Source organism: Scyliorhinus canicula, chromosome 20, assembly GCF_902713615.1.
Source record: "Scyliorhinus canicula chromosome 20, sScyCan1.1, whole genome shotgun sequence".
NCBI classification, from domain to species: domain Eukaryota; kingdom Metazoa; phylum Chordata; class Chondrichthyes; order Carcharhiniformes; family Scyliorhinidae; genus Scyliorhinus; species Scyliorhinus canicula.
The window spans coordinates 71,404,753-71,425,526 of record NC_052165.1 but is presented as its reverse complement, the minus strand read 5'-3'; the positions used below and the strand labels follow the sequence as shown (position 1 = coordinate 71,425,526).

Here is a 20,774-nt window from a genome sequence, read left to right as displayed (position 1 = left end):
CTGGATCTGCACCTTGATGTGTATAAAAGCTCAGGAGGCCCAAGAAGGGAAATCCAAAAGAGATTTAGTTTGACAGCAAAAGTAAAGGCTGCAATGTGGCTTAAAGCCCCAAGGTCCCAAATGGGACTACCGTTCTAGCTGGACCCAGTCCGGGCCTGCTTTCACGAGGCAATTTCAATGAGCCCCAGCTGATGGGCCTCCACCTACTAACGGAACTCGAATTCAACGAGTCCCATGGGGAGATCAATTGGGGTGTCCCCAGGGGTCGCATGAGGGTCATTACAGCATGAGTCACCACAATTGGACAAGGAGAAAAGGGAAAAGAATTGATTGAAACTAGTGATAGGAAGCACATGTGAAATATTCTTTCAGCCAATCCAAACTCTCCTCTCCAGCAGAGGTCACTGGATTAACCAGTAGGAATCATCGCAGCCCGCAGAGCAAGAGTTTTACAGCTGAGACCACTTGTTGTAAAATCCCACTATCCTGCCTCTCTCCCCACGAGCCACAACCCAAGCTGAGGTCAGCTAGTTTAAAACGGCGTTGTGGCCAAACACAGCACTGTGCAAGGAGAAGTCTGATTTGTTTAAACTAAGAACCAAATTTCCAAAACCTTTATGTGTGGGGAAAGAGAAATAAACTTCTGCAAGTAGGGAGAGACAATGTGAGGAAAATCATTTTTATGCAGCATGTGGTTAGGGTCTGGAATGCGCGGCTTGAGGGTGTGGTGGAAATGGATTGAACTGTAGTTTGCAAAAGAGAATTGGATAAGCAATGGAAGAGGAAAGATTTGGAGGGCTGGGCGGAAAGGCAGTGAGTGAGACCATCTGTTTCGTTCTTGCAGAGAGCCAGCACAGAATGAAGGCCCAAATGGCTTCCTTCCATGCCGTACAATTTTATGTATCACACAACCTGCATGTGACTGGTCACAATGTGGAAGAGTGGCTGAGGTATTAATCTCAAAAGTAGTTTAGGCCAATTCGATTGAACGTAAACTTCCATGTTATTTATAGTCCAGTTCGTTCTCTGATAGATTTCTCTTGTTATCAAAAAAAAATGAACTGCACTGAACCGATGGAGAGAGGAGCAGTAAAGCTTGTGTGGAACTGCTTGTGAAATCTCCACTACACCACTGGAATAGAACGGGGTGCCTGTTGACATGAACTATTAACTTGTCTCGCTAGCGTTCAATATGCCATTGGCTCAACTCACCCGCCACCTCTCCTGCTATCTGCTGGGTTTCCCAGTGCTGGCCGCTGTGTTTAAGACTATGACCTGTGTTTGCATTATATATCCAGTAGGGGAGTCAAGAACGTGAGGTAATGCAGTCATTTATTTGGTCAAATATCTTGGCTTAAAGTTGAGAAGGAATTTGCAGCAAAGTGGCTATTGAACAATAATTATAGCCATCGGAAGCTTGTGAAAGGAGATTTAATGTGATCCCATTTTTAGTCATTTTTATTTAAATCCAGTTTTATTGGATAATACAGTAATATTTTCAGTAACAGTGCTGGATTCCATGTGGTCAGTGTTGGTTAATCTATGCCATCGAGAATATCAAAAAGGAACCTTCTGATTTAGTAATTGTGAGTTCTGCTGCTTCTATTTCTGGTTTTAATCACAAGATTAATATGTTTTTGTTTTGCTTTGGATCTCAAGATGAATTTCTCATTTTCACTCTGTCTTTGATTTTACTTTCCCTGTCTCTTTAACTCTTTACCATTCCTCCCCCTCTTTGTGTGATCTGGGTCACTGAAGGAAACATTTCTGCACAAAGGACTCGAAAGCGCAGCTCTACATTCTTGGATATGGCGATAGGGCAGAATATGTTTTTCATTCTTTCATCTGATAATCTTCTGATCTTTATTAGAGTCACAAGTAGGCTTCATTAACACTGCAATGAAGTTACTGTGAAAATCCCCAGGTCGCCACTCTCCGGCGCCTGTTCGGGTACACTGAGGGAGAATTCAATGTCCAATTCACCCAACAGCACCTCTCTCGGGACTGTGGGAGGAAACCGGAGCACCCAAAGGAAACCTACGCAGACACAGGTAGAACGCGCAGACTCCGCACAGACAGTGACCCAAGCCGGGAATCGAACCGGTTCCCTGGTGTTGTGAAGCAACAGTGCTAACCACTGTGCTACCATGTCGCTCGGCGGATATGGGCGTTACTAGTTAGGCCAGCATTTATTGCCCATACCCCAGTTTCCCTTCAGCAGGTGGTGGTCAGCCGGCTTCTTGAGCCACTGCAGCCCACGTAACAGAGGAATACCCATAATGCTGTTAGGAAGGGAGTTCCAGGATTTTGATCCTGTGTTAGTGAAGGCAAGACAATATATTTCCAAGTCAGGATGTGTGGCTCGGAGAGATATGCAAATTATGTGTCTGCTGCCCTTGTCCTTCTAGGCGAAGGAGATTGCGGGTTCGGATGTTGCATCTTGCAGATGGTACACACTGCATGTCGTTGATTGAAGGAGTGAATGTTTGCAGGTGGGTGGTGGATGGTGTGCCAATCAAGCAGCTTGCTTTGGACTGTATAATGGCAAACTCCTTGAGTGTTATTGGAGCTGCACTACTCCATGCAAGTGAACATGCAAGGGCAGCACGGTAGCATTATGGATAGCACAATCGCTTCACAGCTCCAGGGTCCCAGGTTCAATTCCGGCTTGGGTCACTGTCTGTGCGGAGTCTGCACATCCTCCCCGTGTGTGTGTGTGGGTTTCCTCCGGGTGCTCCGGTTTCTTCCCACAGTCCAAAGATGTGCAGGTTAGGTGGATTGGCCATGATAAATTGCACTTAGTGTCCAAGATTGCCCTTAGTGTTGGGTGGGGTTACTGGGTTATGGGGATGGGGTGGAGGTGTTGACCTTGGGTAGGGTGCCCTTTCCAAGAGCCGGTGCAGACTCGATAGGCTGAATGGCCTCCTTCTGCACTGTAAATTCTATCTATGTAACTGTGAAATGTTGGTAGAATCCGTACTTGCCCGACAAAGAATCTTTGGGCATGGTGTCCAGAAGAAATGTGCCACCCCATCAATTTCCTCCCAATAATGCATGAAGAATGGAAGAACAAGAAAAGGTTATTTTTTAAAGAATACCGTTATGCTTTCCAACAAGTATGTTGCTGATTAGAATCTGTTGATGGAACAGGTGAACTAACAAATTCCAACGCACTTTCTGTCAACCCTATTACAAATATGTGTCATAATAAAGGCCATTTGTGAAATGTAATGAAAGTCGCTCTAGTCTCTGAGGACCATAGGCTGCGTTCCCCTTTGAGGGGAAGAGCTGACTGGTGGTGATTAACCTGAGGGTTACCACACCTCAGGCAAGGGGCAAGGTTGAGAGGGCCTTCATGGGTAACCTCAGTCAGTACGGCAATTGAACCCGCGCTGTTGGCGACGCTCCGCATCACGAATCAGCCGTCCAGCCAATTGAGCTAGCTGTCTATTTAGATCTTGGCATAAGCTTAGAGAGAAACCTTCATCATAGAGAAAAGTGATATTTTTTGCTTTAAAATGGCCAATATCCCATCTTTCTTAAATGGGTACCATACCTGAATTAAACTTTTCCAGTTTGAAGATATTGACCTAACTACGGCCATGCAAAGATACAGTTGTGCGTTAAATCAAAGTTCCGCTCTCAAGCTGTACGAACATTTTACCAACATTGTACTAAAACATCTGTGTTTAAAGCTATCATAAATATGTCAGGCTCAAATAAAGGTGCATCACTAGAACCAGTTCACACCTGCAGTTACTGCAAACATCAACGACATGTGAGACGGAGGATTTTATACTAAAATGTTTGCAATGATTACATATCCACTTTATTTATTTTTTTCACTTGCCAGGCCAGCTAAATATGCCTTTGCTGGGAAGAAAACGAGTTGTGGAACAGCGTAAGAGCAGGAGGGAAACAAAGAAACGTAACTCACGGCTTTGGTGCTGTGTTTTCTTTCAGGAGGTTGAACTTTGCCGCATCAGTAGCCAGGAGAAGCTGGGCCTGACTGTCTGCTACAGGACAGATGACGACGAGGACGATAGCGGGATCTATGTCAGCGAGGTAAGCCGCTGTGGAAGGAACTGAGCAAGCAATGGTCTTTAATAGACCTGACTGTTGAGGGCTGGCACAGGGCCAAGTGTTGTCACTCCTAATTGCTGTGGTAAATTGCATTGCCTGGGTAATATGATTATTACAGCCTATTTATTTTAAGCAAATGTTTTAATGGGAGATCTTAATTACTGAACATTGCCAGAGCAAAAAAAAACAAATGGCAGAAATCGAGTTGACTACATGCTCACGCTCTGCTTTTACACAAAGCTTCCATCCAACAACCAAAGCTCCAGATTCAGAGGACTAATGGAAGGGTGCTGGGGCGGGCAGGAGGGGGAGGGGGGAGTGACTAGATTGCCTATGTAAAGAAAATGTTACACCAGCACAGTCAGGAGATTCACCGTTGAATGTAACATTAATAATTAAAATGTACACATTGTGGCAGGCCATAATTGTCGAGATCGCTCTTTGTGATATACTCTTTGCCATTCCAATAAAGCCACTTTGTGGGATAAAGTTATAGGGATGGGGAGGGTGTTGTGTTCTGTGCTATGCCGTTCCAGTGATGAACACAGAACATTTAGTTGTTTAACTAGAAAGATGATTTATTAACAAATACGTGGAAAGATGACTAACAGATTACTATACAGACAAAGGCTACCAAATGAATTCTGTGAATTCTCCTGGAGCTACTCAAAGTGCGATTATCCTCTTGTACGTCTTACTACCAACGGGGCGGTATTGCAAGACACGTGATGTATGTCTGATGCCACCAGCTGGTTTGAGGTCTCATTACTAACTGTCTACAGGACTGTGCAAAGGCAAATCACCACGGGGTATGGTTTCTGGTATGGTTTCTCTGTTAACAAGAAATGCGGAGTTCCGCAGCTGAATCTGTACTGGCCATGCCTGCCCCACCTACTCAAATCCTGTAGCTTCAGCACCTTATTCCTTAGGCTCTGATGCAGGGGAAATTCAGGCACTCTCCTCAGTTCAGCTTGTTTCTTATCACCTGTACCCGACTGCAGCTATACACCTGTGACCAGATTTACCTTACATTAGGCCTTTAAAGAGGAATGGGATGGAGGGAGTGTATAAAAGGTTACGGTGGGTGAGGGTGCGGATGGAGAGCTAACCCGGGCATGTATCCCATTTTCTGTGCTGTAAATTCCATGATTCTAGATGTGGGCCTACTCTCCTACTGTTAACCGTTTATGCACCAAGGGAACAGCTGCAGTTTAACACCTTTGCTGCTGTGGGTAAATATACTCATCCAGACTCTGTTTAGTTCGAAGGGCAGTATTGGGTTTACTTGTTTGACAATCGCATTTGTGCACATCACAGATGAATCGAGTCAATCCTTCAAGTGGGCAAAAACAATCACACTCGAAAGGAAGTAAAAGGCTCACTTCTAAAGCTTACCCAGACTTGGCAAATGGGACAGCAAGGGAGAGAAAAGTCCAGATACGCAAATGAGTTTTACACCTTGGAATCTGGGCAGTAGCCTGACAGAGGGACACGTCTGGTGCTGATCTAGGGGTGGGATGATCCTCCTGCCTGGTGGAGACCCTGGGGGAGGGGTACCTGTCCTTGGGGGAGGGGTCCCCTTGACTGGTGTTGACCCTGGGGAAGGAGTCCCCATGCCAGGTTTAAACACTGGGGGGAGGATTCCCCCTGCATGGTTTAGACTCTGAGAAAATGGGTCTCCATGCCTGGTGCAAACTGGGAGAGGGATCTCCCTACCTGGTATAGATCCTGAGGGTGGGGTCCCTGTGCCTCATGTAGAGCCTGAAGAAGGAGTCCCCTTGCCTGGTGTAGACGCTGGGAGTGGTGAAGGAACAGCAATATATTCCCAAATCAGGAAGATGAGTGGAATCAAAGGAAAGTTCCAGATGTTGCTGCCCTTATCTTTCTAGATGACAGTGGTCATGGGTTAGGAAGGTGCTTTGGTGAGTTGCTGCAGGGCAACTTGTAGATGGTACACACTGATGCTCATGTGCATCAATGGTGGAGGGAATGAATATTTGTGGAAGAGGTGTGAATTAAGAGGGGCTGCTTTGACCTGGATGGATGCCAAATTTCTTGTGTTGTTGGAACTGCACTCATCCAGGCAAGTGGAGACTATTCCATTACACTCCTGCTTTGTGCCTTATGGGATGGTGGACAGGCTTTGTGGAGCCAGGATGTGAGTTATTCACCACAGGAGTGGTGGCATAGTTGTTAGCATTGCTGCTTCGGACCCGGATTAGATTCCAGCTTTCGGTGACGGTCTGTGTAGTGTCTGCACCTTCTCCCCGTGTCTGTGTGGGTTTACTCTGGGTGCTCTGGTTTTCTCCCACAGTCCAAAGATGTGCAGGCTAGGTAATTGGCTGTGGTAAATTTCCTCTTAATGTTCAATGGTTAGGCAGGGTTACAGGCAAAAGCCTTGGTAGGGTGCTCTTTCCAATTGTCGGTACAGACCCAATTGGCTAAATGGCCTCCTTCAGCTCCTTCTGACCTGCTCTGTAGCCACAGGATTTATATGGCTAGTCCAGTTCAGTATCTGGTCAATGATAACCCCAGGATGCTGATAGTGAGCGATTCAGCCATGGTAAAGGCATTGAATGTCAAGGGGCGATGGTTAGATCCTCTCTCAGCACACAAAGTGGCAAAGATTAGTGGGAGACTAGAGGACTGATAAATATTTAGGGGGCAACAGAAAGCTACTAAAAAAGCTGTAAAGAAGAGTAAGATAGATTATGAGAGTAAACTTGCTCAGAATATAAAAACAGATAGTAAAAGTTTCTACAAATATATAAAACAAAAAAGAGAGGATGAGAAGGGAGTTTTACTAATGGGAGATGAGGAACTGGCTGAGGAACTGAACAGGTTTTTTTGGGTTGGTCTTCACAGTGGAAGACACTAGTAACATGCCAGTGACTGATAGAAATGAGGCTATGACAGGTGAGGACCTCGATATCACTAAAGAGGTAGTGATGGGCAAGCTAATGGGGCTAAAGGTAGACGTCTCCTGGCCCTGATGGAATGCACTCCAGAGAGCTAAACGAGATGGCTAGAGAAATTGCAAATGCACTAGTGATAATTTACCAAAATTCACTAGACTCTGGGGTGGTCCCGGTGGATTGGAAATGAGCAAACGTGACACCACTGTTTAAAAAAGGAGGTAGGCAGAAAGCAGGTAATTATAGACCAGTGAGCTTAACTTCGGTAGTAGGGAGGATGCTGGAATCTTCGGTAGTAGGGAGGATGCTGGAACCTATCATCAAGGAAGAAATAGCGAGGCATCTGGATGGAAATTGTCCCATTGGGCAGAAGCAGCATGGGTTCAGAGAGGGCAGGTCGTGCCTAACTAATTTAGTAGAATTTTTTGAGGACATTACTAGTGCGGTAGATAACAGGGAGCCAATCGATGTGATATATCTGGATTTCCAGAAAGCCTTTGACAAGGTGCCCCACAAAAGGTTGCTGCATAAGATAAAGATGCATGGCATAAAGTAGTTGCATGGATAGAGGACTGATTAATTAATAGAAAGCAAAGAGTGGGGATTAATGGGTGTTTCTCTGGTTGTCAATCAGTAGCTAGTGGTGTCCTTCAGGGATCAGTGTTGGGCCCACAATTGTTCACAATTTACATAGATGATTTGGAGTTGGGGACCAAGGGCAATGTGTCCAAATTTGCAGAAAGTGCAGAGGATACTGGAAGTCTGCAGAGGGATTTGGGTAGGTTAAGTGAATGGGCAGATGGAATACAATGTTGAGAAATGTGAGGTTATCCATTTTGGTAGGAATAACAGCAAAAGGGATTATTTAAATGATAAAATATTAAAACATGCTGCCGTGCAGAGAGACCTGGGTGTGCTAATGCATGAGTCGCAAAAAGTTGGTTTACAGGTGCAACAGGTGATTAAGAAGGCGAATGGAATTTTGTCCTTCATTGCTAGAGGGATTGAGTTTAAGACTAGGGAGGTTATGCTGCAATTGTATAAGGTGTTAGTGAGGCCACACCTGGAGTATTGTGTTCAGTTTTGGTCTCCTTACCTGAGAAAGGACATACTGGCGCTGGAGGGTGTGCAGAGGAGATTCATTACCTTAAACCCAGAGCTCAAGGGGTTGGATTACGAGGAGAGGTTGAGTAGACTGGAACTGTACTCGTTGGAATTTAGAAGGATATGGGGGGATCTTATAGAAACATATAAAATTATGAAGGGAATAGATGCAGGCAGGTTGTTTTCACTGGCGGGTGAAAGCAGAACTAGGGGCCATAGCCTCAAAATAAGGGGAAGTAGATTTAGGACTGAGTTTAGGAGGAACTTCTTCACCCAAAGGGTTGTGAATCTATGGAATTCCTTTCCCAGTGAAGCAGTTGAGGCTCCTTCATTAAATGTTTTTAAGATAAAGATAGTTTTTTGAAGAATAAAGGGATTAAGGGTTATGGTGTTCGGGCCGGAAAGTGGAGCTGAGTCCACAAAAGATCAGCCATGATCTCATTGAATGGCGGAGCAGGCTCGAGGGGCCAGATGGCCTATTCCTGCTCCTAGTTCTTATGTTCTCTCGTAGGAGATGGTCATTGCCTGTCTGGTGGACCATGGGGGAGGGATGTTCCTGTCCACTGAAGACCCTGGGAAAGGGGTACCACTGCCTGATGTAGACCCTGGGGGAGGAGGTCCCCCTGCCTGATGTTGATCCTGGGGTGGGAGGTCCCCCTGCCTGGTGTAGACCCTGGGGAAGGGATTATCCCTGCCTGGTGTAGACCCTGGGGAAGGGATTACCCCTGCCTGGTGTAGACCCTGGGGAGGAGGGAGCTGCCTGGTGTAGACCCTGGGGAGGCGGAGCTTGCCTGCTGTAGAAGCTGCCAAGTTTTGATTTTCCAGGTCACTGCCCAGATGTTTAGTTTGGGGAGAAAATATAGACTAAATTAAGCAGATGAAGTGGCTCATTAATAATTTTTTTAAAAGGCGAGGAGAAACGGTATGATATCGTTTATCTTATTTTGAACTGATATTCTGTTAATACAGCAGTATAGTTCATTGTAATGCAGCTCAAATGCTGCAGTGACAATATTTCATTCACGGAGATTGTGCAAACTGAAAGCCTGGAACATATTTGATCAGACGCGACATCCCAAAGGAAGGGACAACGATGATGCGGTCAAAGTGATTCAAAGATCGCAATCATTAAAAAGGAAAATTGTGAATCGTGTTTGGCAATAATATATCAAAAGCCAATCACAGATGAGAAACAAAACGGGGAACATTACACAGAAATAGCCCATTTAAACAGGAATCCAAAAGTAAAATGAGAGAAATGAATAGCTGAAGATAGTGATTGTGCCAAAGGTGATAGATAGGAGTGCCCCTTGTTGGCAGGGTCATCATTCAACTCTGCACAGTGGTGACTTTGATGGAGTATAATTTGTATCCCAAATTCTGCAACACACAATAACAAGGACCAGTATCAGATGAGGGCAACCATGAATCACGGTTGCCACAACCTCATCTGATCATCTAAATGTCGGTCCCTTCCTTTAAAATTCCTTATTTGCTGTTTATTCCGAGCGCATCTGACAGATAATGAAGTGGTGTAAAAATTGTACTTTTCTGCTAAATTATGTTGCGATATAATTGTACACAAACTGGATAAGCTTATGCCACTGCTCAGCATTAACCAAGTACAACGTGAACCGCATGTACCTGTTGGGGAATGCTCCAGATTTAAACTTCATTCCTTTCAGAGTGCAAGTATGTTATCGATTTGCAGCCCTGGGCATTACATGCTGTTATTTTAGTTAGTTTAAATTATACCTTTGGAGCTTAAGCCCAACTCTGTCTGTCTGTGTCACTTAGGGGCATCTCAATCTGACTACATACATGGACATCATTCCTCAGTGACCTGCCTGCCAATGAGCTATTCCACACTAAATGAGACTTGATCAACTCGGGAAGCTGTAGCTTTTGGAGGACATTTGCTGCTGCCCTGACTCTGCATATCCACAAGACACCAGTGTTTACCATCAAAATAATTTGTACAAGTCCAGGAGAGTTTTGACTGCAGTCTGACCACAGAACACGGCACAGTTAATAGATGGTCAAGAGGGGATGGCACGGTGGCACACTGGCTAGCACTGCTGAGGGCCCGGGTTTGACCCTGGCTTCGGGTCACTCTGTGTGGGGTTTGCACATTCTCCCTGTATCTGTGTGTGTCTCAGCCCCACAACCCAAAGATTTTTTAAAAATTTAGTGTACCCAATTCATTTTTTCCAATTACGGTGCAATTTAGCGTGGCCAATTCACCTACCTTGCACATCTTTGATGAAACCCACGCAAACACGGGGAGAATGTGCAAACTCCACATGGACAGTAACCCAGAGCCGGGATCGAACCTGGGACCTCGGTGCCGTGAGGCAACAGGGATAACCCACTGCAGCACCGTGCTGCCCTCCCACAACCCAAAGATGTGCAGGGTAGGTGGATTGGCCACTCTATAATTGCCCATTATTAGGAAAAATGTTTTAAAAATAGATGGTCAAGAGAGGCACTGAGAACCATTAACTTTCTACTTGCTAAGGGTGAGTGACAATACAAAGTCAGGCCCTCGCCTGAAACTTGTCATCGCTCACCAGATATCCTGGCCCCCTGGCAGGTGCATTGTTTCAAAGGGGACCTATTTTCAGGTAATATAGAATCATATAATTCCTTTGCCCAACATTGAGCACTGGTTAAAATGTATGGATTATAAATTCACACTCAACAGCTGTGGGATACAAGATTGAATGTAATCGCATTGAAATGCCAGGATTATTCATTGTGCAGGTACAGGAGTCAGCCATTCACCCTCTTGCATCTGCTCTGCCAGACCTTGAACCATTAAAACGTTTTTTTCATTTGCAGGTTGACCCAAATAGCATTGCCGCCAAAGATGGGCGCATCAGAGAGGGAGATCGGATCGTTCAGGTGAGTGTTGATAAGAAGCGTTTGTGCGAATGAAACGGTCGGTCCTGTGGCTGAGACCAACACGCAAGGCTTGTGGCAACGTGTGTAAAACAAAAAGAAATTATCAAGCAGGTGGCAGCCTTTGAGGGTCAAGCCTCTGATGTATAACTAACTCCGAAGCTGCACCTGGGAGATAAGCCGATAGCAGGTTTTATTCCAATGGGCTGTCTACCAGTTGGATGTGAAGAAAGCAGCCCCACAGCTGGTGCCTTCGCACGTCTGGACCAGCTACACAGACTTTTATCACCATAGCAACAATCACAATGGACCCTGTTGAATTCTCCATGCAGAAGCATGGACTCGCACCAAAATGAGATTTTTTAAAAATAAAGCTGTTGTCACAAAATAGCTGCTTTTTTACAGTGAGACCCATTGGAGTAACTTGAATGGTAGAATTTACAGTGCAGAAGGAGGTCATTCAGCCCATTGAGTCTGCACTGGCCCTTGGAAAGAGCACCCTACTGAAGCCCATGCCTCCACCCTATCCCCGTACCCAGTAACCCTACCTAACCCATTTTGGACACTCGGGGCAAATTATCATGGCCAATCCAGGTAACCTGCTGTGGTAGTCACCACTGATTGTATAATAGAGGTAATACGGTAAGGCTCCTGTACTACAGGTACGGGGTAGATCCCGCCTGCTGCTCCGCCCAGTAGGCGGAGTATAAAAGTGTGTGCACACCGAGCTGCCGCCATTCTGGTAGCAGCTGCAGGAGGCCTCCACCTCCACTCTCGTCTCGTCGTAATTGATAGTGTATGAATTTATTAAGCAGAGTTATTACAGCGATGGAACTACACATCAAGCCAGATCGCCTGCAGCTGCACCCTCAAGCAGCCAACGCCACGTCAGCCTTCGACCACTGGCTAGCCTGCTTTGAAAGCTACCTCAGATCAGCAACTGAACAACTCTCGGACGCACAGAAGCTCCAGATCCTGTACTCACGGGTGAGCTCCGAGATATTTCCCCTTATCCGAGATGCGCCCACTTACCCTGAAGCTATGGAGTTTCTGAAAGGACACTATATTCGGCCGATCAACAAACTCTACACCAGGCACCTCCTGTCCACGAGGCAGCAACTCCCCGGTGAGTCATTAGACGATTTTTGGCATACCCCGTACACCTTGGCGAGGAACTGCGATTGCCAGGCAGTTTCGGCTGTTGAACATACAGAACGTTTAATGAGGGACGTTTTCGTTACGGGCATGGAATCGGCGTACATCCGCCAGCGTCTATTAGAAGGGGGTACTCTCGACCTCGTGGCGACCAGGCAACTCGCGAACTCGCTAACGGTAGCCTCCCGTAACTTACAGTCGTGCGCCCCTGACCGCACGGCGCCCTCATGGACATTGTGGGCCCCACCAGCGGCCGCCCACAGCCAACCACAAGCCTGCACCGCACGGCAGCCAGCCAACCCTGGGGAGCCCAAATGCTATTTCTGCTGACAGACAAAGCACCCCGGGCAGCGCTGCCCGGCGTGGAGTGCAACCTGCAAGGCCTGCGGAAAGAAGTGACATTCCGCTGCTGTGTGCCAGGCCCGGTCAATTGCTGCTGTACATAGGCCCAGTGTTCCTTCACCCCCCACATGCGACTCGTGGGCGCCACCATTTTCATCCCCGCAGACCACGTGCGGCCTGTGGGCGCCGCCATCTTCCTCCCAGCAGACCACGTGCCATCTTTAACACCACCCGCCATGTGCGCCCCGTGGGCGCCGCCATCTTCGGTGCCATTTTGGACGGCGCCTCAGGACCCTTGCTCGTCGGGGGCTTCATCTGGCCGTTCATCGCCTGCCACTGCCGCCGACCAGACCGGGGCCTACCAACACCAGCCGCAGCTCGCCTCCATCACGCTCGACCAGTCCCGGCCGCACAACCTCACAACCGCGACGATGACGGTGAAAGTTGATGGCACGAGATCCTGCCTTCTTGACTCCGGGAGCACGGAAAGCTTCATCCACCCCTCTACGGTAAGGCGCTGCTCCCTCGCAGTACACCCCGTTACCCAGAGAATCTCCCTGGCCTCCGGATCCCATTCTGTGGAAATCCACTGCCCTGTTACTCGGCCTCCTGGAGTTCCAGTGCAACCTCCAAAGTCTAATTCGAAAATTCGGCGGACCCGCACCACACCTCACCGTATGCGGCCTCACGACCCTTAAGGTCGACCCACCTTCCCTGTTTGCAAATCTCACCCCGGATTGCAAACCCGTCGTCACCAGGAACAGACGCTCCAGTGCCCAGAACTGGACCTTCATCAGGTCGGAGGTTGAGCGGCTGCTGCGGGAAGGCATCATTGAGGCCAGCAACATCCCCTGGAGAGCCCAAGTGGTAGTGGTGAAAACTGTGGAGAAAAACAGGATGGTCGTTGACTACAGTCCACGCAGCTCGACGCGTACCCCCTTCCACGCATATCTGGTATGGTCAATCAGATTGCACCGTACCGGGAAATCTGCCTACCACTAGCTCCCCATCTGCAAGGCGGACCGCAAATACACTGCGTTTCAAGCAGATGGACGTCTCTATCATTTCCTTAGGTTTCCTTTCGGCATCACTAACGGGGTCTCGGTCTTCCAACGTGAGATAGACCGAATGGTTGACCAGTACGGGCTGCGGACCACCTTCCCGTACCTAAATAACGTTACCATCTGCGGCCATGACCAGCAGAACCACGACGCTAACCTCCTCAAATTTCTCCACACCGCCAAACTCCTTAACCTCATGTACAATAAGGAGAAGTGCATGTTCCACACCAACCACTTAGCCATCCTTGGCTATGTTGTGGAAATTGTTCTAGGGCCCGACCCTGACCGCATGCGACCCCTCATGGAACTCCCCCTTCCCCACTGCCCTAAGGCCCTGAAACGATGCCTGGGGTTTTTCTCCTATTATGCCCAGTGGATCCCTAACTATGCGGACAAGGCCCGCCCACTCATCCACTCCACAGTTTTCCTCCTGATGGCTGGGGCCTGCCAGGCCTTCAACCGTATCAAGGCCGACATCGCCAAGGCCACGATGCATGCGGTCGATGAGACCCTCCCCTTTCAGGTCGCGAGAGATGCATCGGACGTAGCTCTGGCTGCCACCCTCAACCAGACAGGAAGACCCGTGGCATTCTTTTCCCGCACCCTGCATGCCGCCGAACTTTGGGACTCCTCTGTCGAAAAGGAGGCCCAAGAGATTCACTCTCCTCACTGACCAACGGTCGGCTGCCTTCATGTTTAATAATACACAGCGGGGCAAGATCAAAAATGATAAAATCTTAAGGTGGAGGATCGAGCTCTCCATCTACAATTACGAGATTTTGTATCAACGAGCCCCCCTGATGCCGTATCCCAAGGTACATGTGCCAGCGCACAAGTGGACCGACTCCGGGCCCTAAACGATGGTCTCTGTCACCCAGGAGTCACCCGGTTCTTTCACTTTATAAAGGCCCCCAACCTGCCCTACTCCATTGAGGAGGTCAGGAGACAACAGGGACTGCCAGCTCTGCGCGGAGTGCAAGCTGCACTTCTACCAGCCAGACCGAGTGCACCTGGTGAAGGCCTCCCGCCCCTTTGAACGCCTCAGCATGGATTTCAAAGAGCCCCTCCCCACCACCGACCGAAACACGTACTTCCTGAACATGGTCGATGAATACTCCCAATTCCCCTTCGCCATCCCGTTCCCCGATATGACGTCTGCCACGGTCGTTAAAGCGCTCAACAGCATCTTCGCCCTGTTCGGTGTCCCGCTTACATCCACAGCGACCGGGGATCCTCCTTTATGCTCAGTAAGGGCATTGCCTCAAGCAGGATGACCAGCTACAACCCCCGGGGAAACGGGCAGGTGGAGAGGGAGAATGGGATGGTCTGGAAGGCCGTCCTGCTGGCCCTGCGGTCCAAAAATCTCCCGGTCTCCCACTGGCAGGAGGTCCTCCCCAACCTACTCCACTCCATTCGATCACTACTCTGCACTGCGACTAATGAAACCCCCCATGAACGTCTCCTTGCCTTCCCTAGGAAGTCCACCTCGGGGTTTCGCTCCAAACGTGGCTGACAGCTCCTGGACACGTCCTCCTCTGCAAACACGTGCGGATCCACAAGATGGACCTGTTGGTCAAAAGGGTACAATTACTGCACGTGAACCCGCAGTACGCCTACGTGTACCCCGACGGGTGCCAGGACACGGTCTCCCTCAGGGACCTGGCACCAGCTGGATCCCCACCCACGGCCCACCAACCAACAACCCCCCCTCCGATTGCCCCGGCGCAAACCCCCCCCCCCCCCCCCGCCCCCCCAGCTCACCTCACTACAGCCCCTGCCCCAGGACAATCCGTCCTCCCACTGGTTCCACCCGGGAATGAAGATGAGGACAGCACGTTCCCGGAGTCACAGGCGACCAAGCCGGCAGCTACATCACCACCTGGACCGAGGCACTCACAGTGGAAGATCAAGGCACCCGACCGGCTGAATTTGTAAATTTTCACCAGACTGTAAACTTTAAATTTTCACAAACCTGTAAAAAATGTTTCCACCACCCCCGCTGGACTCATTTTTTTAACAGGGGGTGAATGTCGTAGCCACCACTGATTGTATAATAGAGGTAATACGGTAAGGCTCCTGTACTACTGGTACGGGGGTAGCTCCGCCCAGTAGGCAGAGTATAAATGTGTCTGCACAGCGAGCTGCTCCCATTCTGGTAGCAGCTACAGGAGGCCACACATCTCTGCTTAATAAAGCCTCGATTACCCTCTGGTCTCGTCTCGTCGTAATTGATAGTGCATCACCTGCACATCTTTGCACTGTGGGAGGAAACCGGAGCACTCGGAGGAACCCCAAGCAGACACGGGAAGAACGAGCGGACTCCGCACAGACAGTGACCCAAGCCAGGAATCGAACCTGGGACCCTGGAGCTGTGACACAGCTGTGCTAACCACTGTACTGCCATGCTGCCCACTAAACTTCATTGCCGTGGGAATGTAAGCCTACTGTGACACTAATAAACATTATTATTACGTTCATTCTTTGACACAACCCTTTGCTTGTCGGTCTATGTGCGATTGCTAGCGACACCATAATATTTGTACAAAGAAGAAAGTCCATATTTCATAATGTACTGAGTAATTGGTGTTTGTTTCATTTGGTTTATCATCGATTTTATAATAATATAATAATCTTTATTTTATCTCTGCAATGGATGTCAGAACACAACTAGATGTCTCACACTGGAGGGAAGTACAGAATGTGAAGGGACATAGATACATAGAAGATAGGAGCAGGAGGAGGCCTTTTGGCCCTTCAAGCCTGCTCTGCCATTCATCACGATCATGGCTGATCTTCCAACTCAATAGCCTAATCCTGCTTTCTCCCCATAGCTTTTGATTCCATTCTCCCCAAATGCTATATCCAGCCGCCTCTTGAATATATTCAAAGTTTTAGCATCAACTACTTCCTCTGGTAATGAATTCCACAGGCTCACCACACCTTGTGCAAAGAAGTAACTCCTTATCTCTGTCCGAAATAGTTTACCCTGAATCCTCAGGCTGTGACCCCTGGTTCTGGACACATCCATCATTGGTAACATCTTCCCTGCATCTACCCTGTCTAGTCCTGTTAGAATTTTATAAGTCTCTATGAGATCCCCCCTCATTCTTCTGAACTCCAGCGAGAACATTCCCAACCTCGGCAATCTCTCTTCATATGACAGTCCCGCCATCCCTGGAATCAGTCTGGTAACCTTCACTGCACTCCCTCAAGAGAAAGAACATCCTTCCTCAGAGAAGGAGACCAAAACTGCACACAATACTCCAAGTGTGGTCTCACCATTGCACTGTACAATTGCAGCAACACATCCCTGCTTCTATAGTCGAAACCTCTTGCAATGAAGGCCAACATACCATTAGCCTTCTTTACCACCTGCTGCACCTGCATGCTTACCTTCAGCGAATGGTGAACAAGGACACCCAGGTCCCGCTGCACACTCCCCTCTCCCAATTTACAACCATTCAATATTAGCGCCACTGCTCATTTTGATTGGTGTTAATGAAATTGACTGGAACCATTTCAAATTGTTCAGGTGACCAAATTTGAAAAGGTAATGAGGAGGTCAGTTGCAGACGTTCGGAGGATGTAGGTAGACTGGTGAAGTGTCACATGGCAGATGAAATTCTATGTGGAGAAGTGTGAACCGGTGCACTTTGGGAGTACGAAAGTGGTACAGTATAATTTACAAAATGGTGCCATTTTAAAGGAAGTGAGTGCAGGGACCGAGACCTGGGAATTCATCTACACAAATCTCTGAAGCCGGAAGGACAAGTTGATGAGATGTTCAGAATGCATATGAGAGTCTGAGCTTTATAAATAGAGGCATAGGATCCAGGAGGTTACACTAAAACTTTATAAATGGCTGGGAAGGTCTCAGTTGGACTATTGTTTCCTATTCTTGGCACCCCACTTTCAGAAGGATATCAAGACTTGGAGAGTGCCCAAAGCACTTTTACTCAAATGATAACCAGGGATGAAGGATTAAATTCAAGCAAGCGAAGCTGTGATATGGCAGAGAAGATTAAAGGGGGCGGCACGGTGGCACAATGATTAGCACTGCTGCCTATGGCACTGAGGACCCGGATTCGATCCGGCCCTGGGTCACTGTAATAATAATAATAATAATTGTAGTAATCCACGGGAGGCAGGAGTTCCGTCACCACACCAATATTTATTTACAATAACGATATTACTGGAGCAGCTACAAACAGTGCTGCTAGCAGTCCAGTCAACTTAAAACTGGCTCACAAAGCCTACACAGGTGATTATATGGGCCCCCTCAATGAGCTATCATTGAGGGAGCTCATACTCCAATTGGCCAACCAATAAAGCCAATTGGAGTTCATTACACCCCTCCCCACCAAAGTCCGAGGAATTCCTGACAGCTGGCATTCCTCTGAGCTTCTTCCTGCTCCTCATGTCTGGGTCTGTCACCTGTGTCGTCCGCCGGGTCGTTCTCCGAAGTGGGCGGGGTGTACCTTATAGGTGCCCGTCTTTTCCTTGACGACCTCCTTGGAAGTTGTTCGTCCTCCTCCTCAGGGAAAGGTGACGCGGCGGCCTCGTCGAGTGTGTCCATCTCCGACTCTGATGACTGGATGACGGGGTCTGGAGAAATTGCTTGGGGCTGGCGTGTGGGTATCCTTTCCGTCTGGGCTAACCCAGCTTGAGGCGGTCCTGCTTCGCCTGCCTCCAGGTGTGGTTCCGCTGCCCTTATTTGGTCTAGGTGTTTCTTCAGCACCTTACCTCCTATTGAAACCTCATAGGATATGGGCCCTGTTTGGGACTCCACCGTGCCTTTGACCCACGTTGGTCCATTTCCATAATTCTTGACCCAAACCGGTGCCCCCACCTGGAAATGTCTGCTGCCGACTATTATCATGCCCCCTGCGTTGGGCCTCCTGTTGTTTCTCCACTTTACCCGTTAAATTTGGGAAAAGGAGACTCAGCCTCGTTCGCAGCCGCCTTCCCATTAAGAGTTCAGCTGGCGGTATGCCCGTTGTGGAATGCGGTGTGGTCCTGTAATCAAACAGCCAGCGGGAGAGCTTTGTGTCTATTGACGCTGCCGGCTGCTTCTTGAGTCCCGCTTTAAGTGTCTGGACCGCTCTCTCTGCCAGGCCGTTGGTCGCTGGATGGTAAGGGGCCGTTTTGATGTGACGGACTCCGTTTCCCTTCAGGAATTTTCCAAATTCCCCACTTGTGATTGCCGTTCCGTTGTCCGACACCAATACCTCCGGAAGTCCATGTGTTGCAAACGAGGCCCTGAGCTTTTCAATTGTCGATGCTGTGCTTGCCGTGTTTACCCGGTGGACATCCAACCATTTGGAGTGGGCGTCCACTATCACCAAAAACATTGAACCCATGAAAGGGCCGGCGTGGTCAATATGCAGGCGGGTCCACGGTCTGCCTGGCCATTCCCACGGGTGCAATGGCGCCGCTGGTGGCACTCTTTGCCCTGTTGGCACTCCTGGCACCGACGTACCAAGGCTGCTATGTCTGTGTCCAAACCTGGCCACCAAACGTAGCTTCGAGCTAGCATCTTCATTTTAGATACCCCTGGGTGTCCGTGATGTAACTCAGTTAAGATTGCCTGACGGCCCTGAGCTGGGATGATTACCCGGGCTCCCTATAATAGGATACCGTCTTCTACGGTTATTTGGTCCCTTCTGCTCCAGTATGGGTGCATCTGGGGCTCCACTGGTCTTTCCAGTTCCCCTGTTAGCAGTAAATGCTTCATCTTGGCTAAAACTGGGTCTTTTTGCATCCACAACCGAATATGTTGTGCGTCTACTGGTAGGGTGTCCAAAAAATTTAGAGTCATTACTGTCTCCTCTACTTTTGGTACTTGCGACGGAGTGTCCGGGAGGGGAAGTCTGCTCAAAGCATCTGCATGTGCTACTCGCGTTCCCGGTCTGTGCTCCAGAACGTATCTATATGCCACCAGTAGCAACGCCCAGCGTTAGAGTCTAGCTGATGCAATCGGGGGTATTGGCTTGTCTTCTTTTAATAACCCTAATAACGGCTTATGGTCCGTCACTATGGTGAATTTCCGCCCGTACAGATACTGGAGAAATTTTTTTACTGCGAATATCACCGCCAGTCCTTCCTTCTCGATTTGGGCGTACTTCCTCTCAGCCATCGCCAAGGTCCTCGAAGCATAGGCTATTGGCCGTTCTTCCCCATTCCTGCCTCTATGGGCTAAGACGGCTCCTACCCCATTGGGGGATGCATCACGTGACCACCAACTCCTTCCTTGGGTCATAATGCTCTAGGACATTTTCAGATGACAGCTGTTCCTTAATGTCCCTAAGTGCTCGGTTTTGGTGGGTGGACCATTTCCATTCTTGCCCCTTTTTTAGTAGCTGGTGGAGGGGTTCTAGGATGGACGCCCTATTTTCAATAAATTTTCCATAATAGGTTACCAACCCTGGAAATGATCGTAACTCCTGGACCGTGGTGGGAGCTGGGGCTTCTTTTATTGCCCTTACTCTGTCTTCTAATGGATGTAAGCCTGACTCGTCTACTTTATATCCCAGGTACGTCACTTATGGGGCCAGAAAAACACATTTTTCCCTTTTTAGCCGTATGCCTGCCTTTGCGAAACGCCTGAGCACTTCCTCCAGGTTCCTTAAGTGTTCCCTGTTTGTCCTACCCGTGATTAAGACATCGTCCAAATAAATCGCCACCTGCGGTAGTCCCTGCAGAATATTTTCCATTGTACGCTGGAATATAGCGCAGGCTGATGACACTCCAAAAGGTAGCCTAGTATAACGAAAAAGGCCCTTCAGGGTGTTGATTGTAGCGAACTTCTGGGAGCCCTTGTCCAGTTTTAACTGCAGGTAGGCGTGGCTCATGTCTAGTTTCGTGAACAAAAGCCCACCTGCCAATTTGGCATATAGGTCGTCTATTTTCGGGATTGGGTATTTGTCCAGCAGTGCGTATTTGTTTACTGTCTGTTTGAAATCTCCATAGAGACGTATCGAGCCGTCTGGCTTCAAAATTGGTACCACCGGCGCTGCCCATTCTGAGAATTGTACTGGTCTGATAATGCCGTCGCGCCGTAACCTTTCTATTTTGTCATCTACTTTCTTCCTTAATGCAAAAGGTACCGGCCTGGCCTTCCAAAATGCTGGGTCCACGTGCAAAGTTGCTTTGGCACCTATGATTTCCCCCAAACCTTCCTGAAAGACCTCCGGGTATTTTTGGAGTACTCCAC

At 48.5% G+C, this 20,774-nt stretch overlaps 1 protein-coding gene across 4 annotated transcripts in view; it reads left to right on the top strand.

The window, feature by feature from the left end:
* The window catches only part of pdzrn4 (PDZ domain containing ring finger 4), a 578,179-nt gene that overhangs the window by 522,340 nt on the left and 35,065 nt on the right, over window positions 1–20,774 (top strand). For all 4 annotated transcript variants that reach the window (XM_038780405.1, XM_038780406.1, XM_038780407.1 and 1 more), the window contains 2 exons: window positions 3,964–4,065; window positions 10,944–11,006. In XM_038780405.1, coding sequence (XP_038636333.1) covers window positions 3,964–4,065; window positions 10,944–11,006 — 165 coding nt within the window. The remainder of the gene's footprint in view (window positions 1–3,963; window positions 4,066–10,943; window positions 11,007–20,774) is intronic.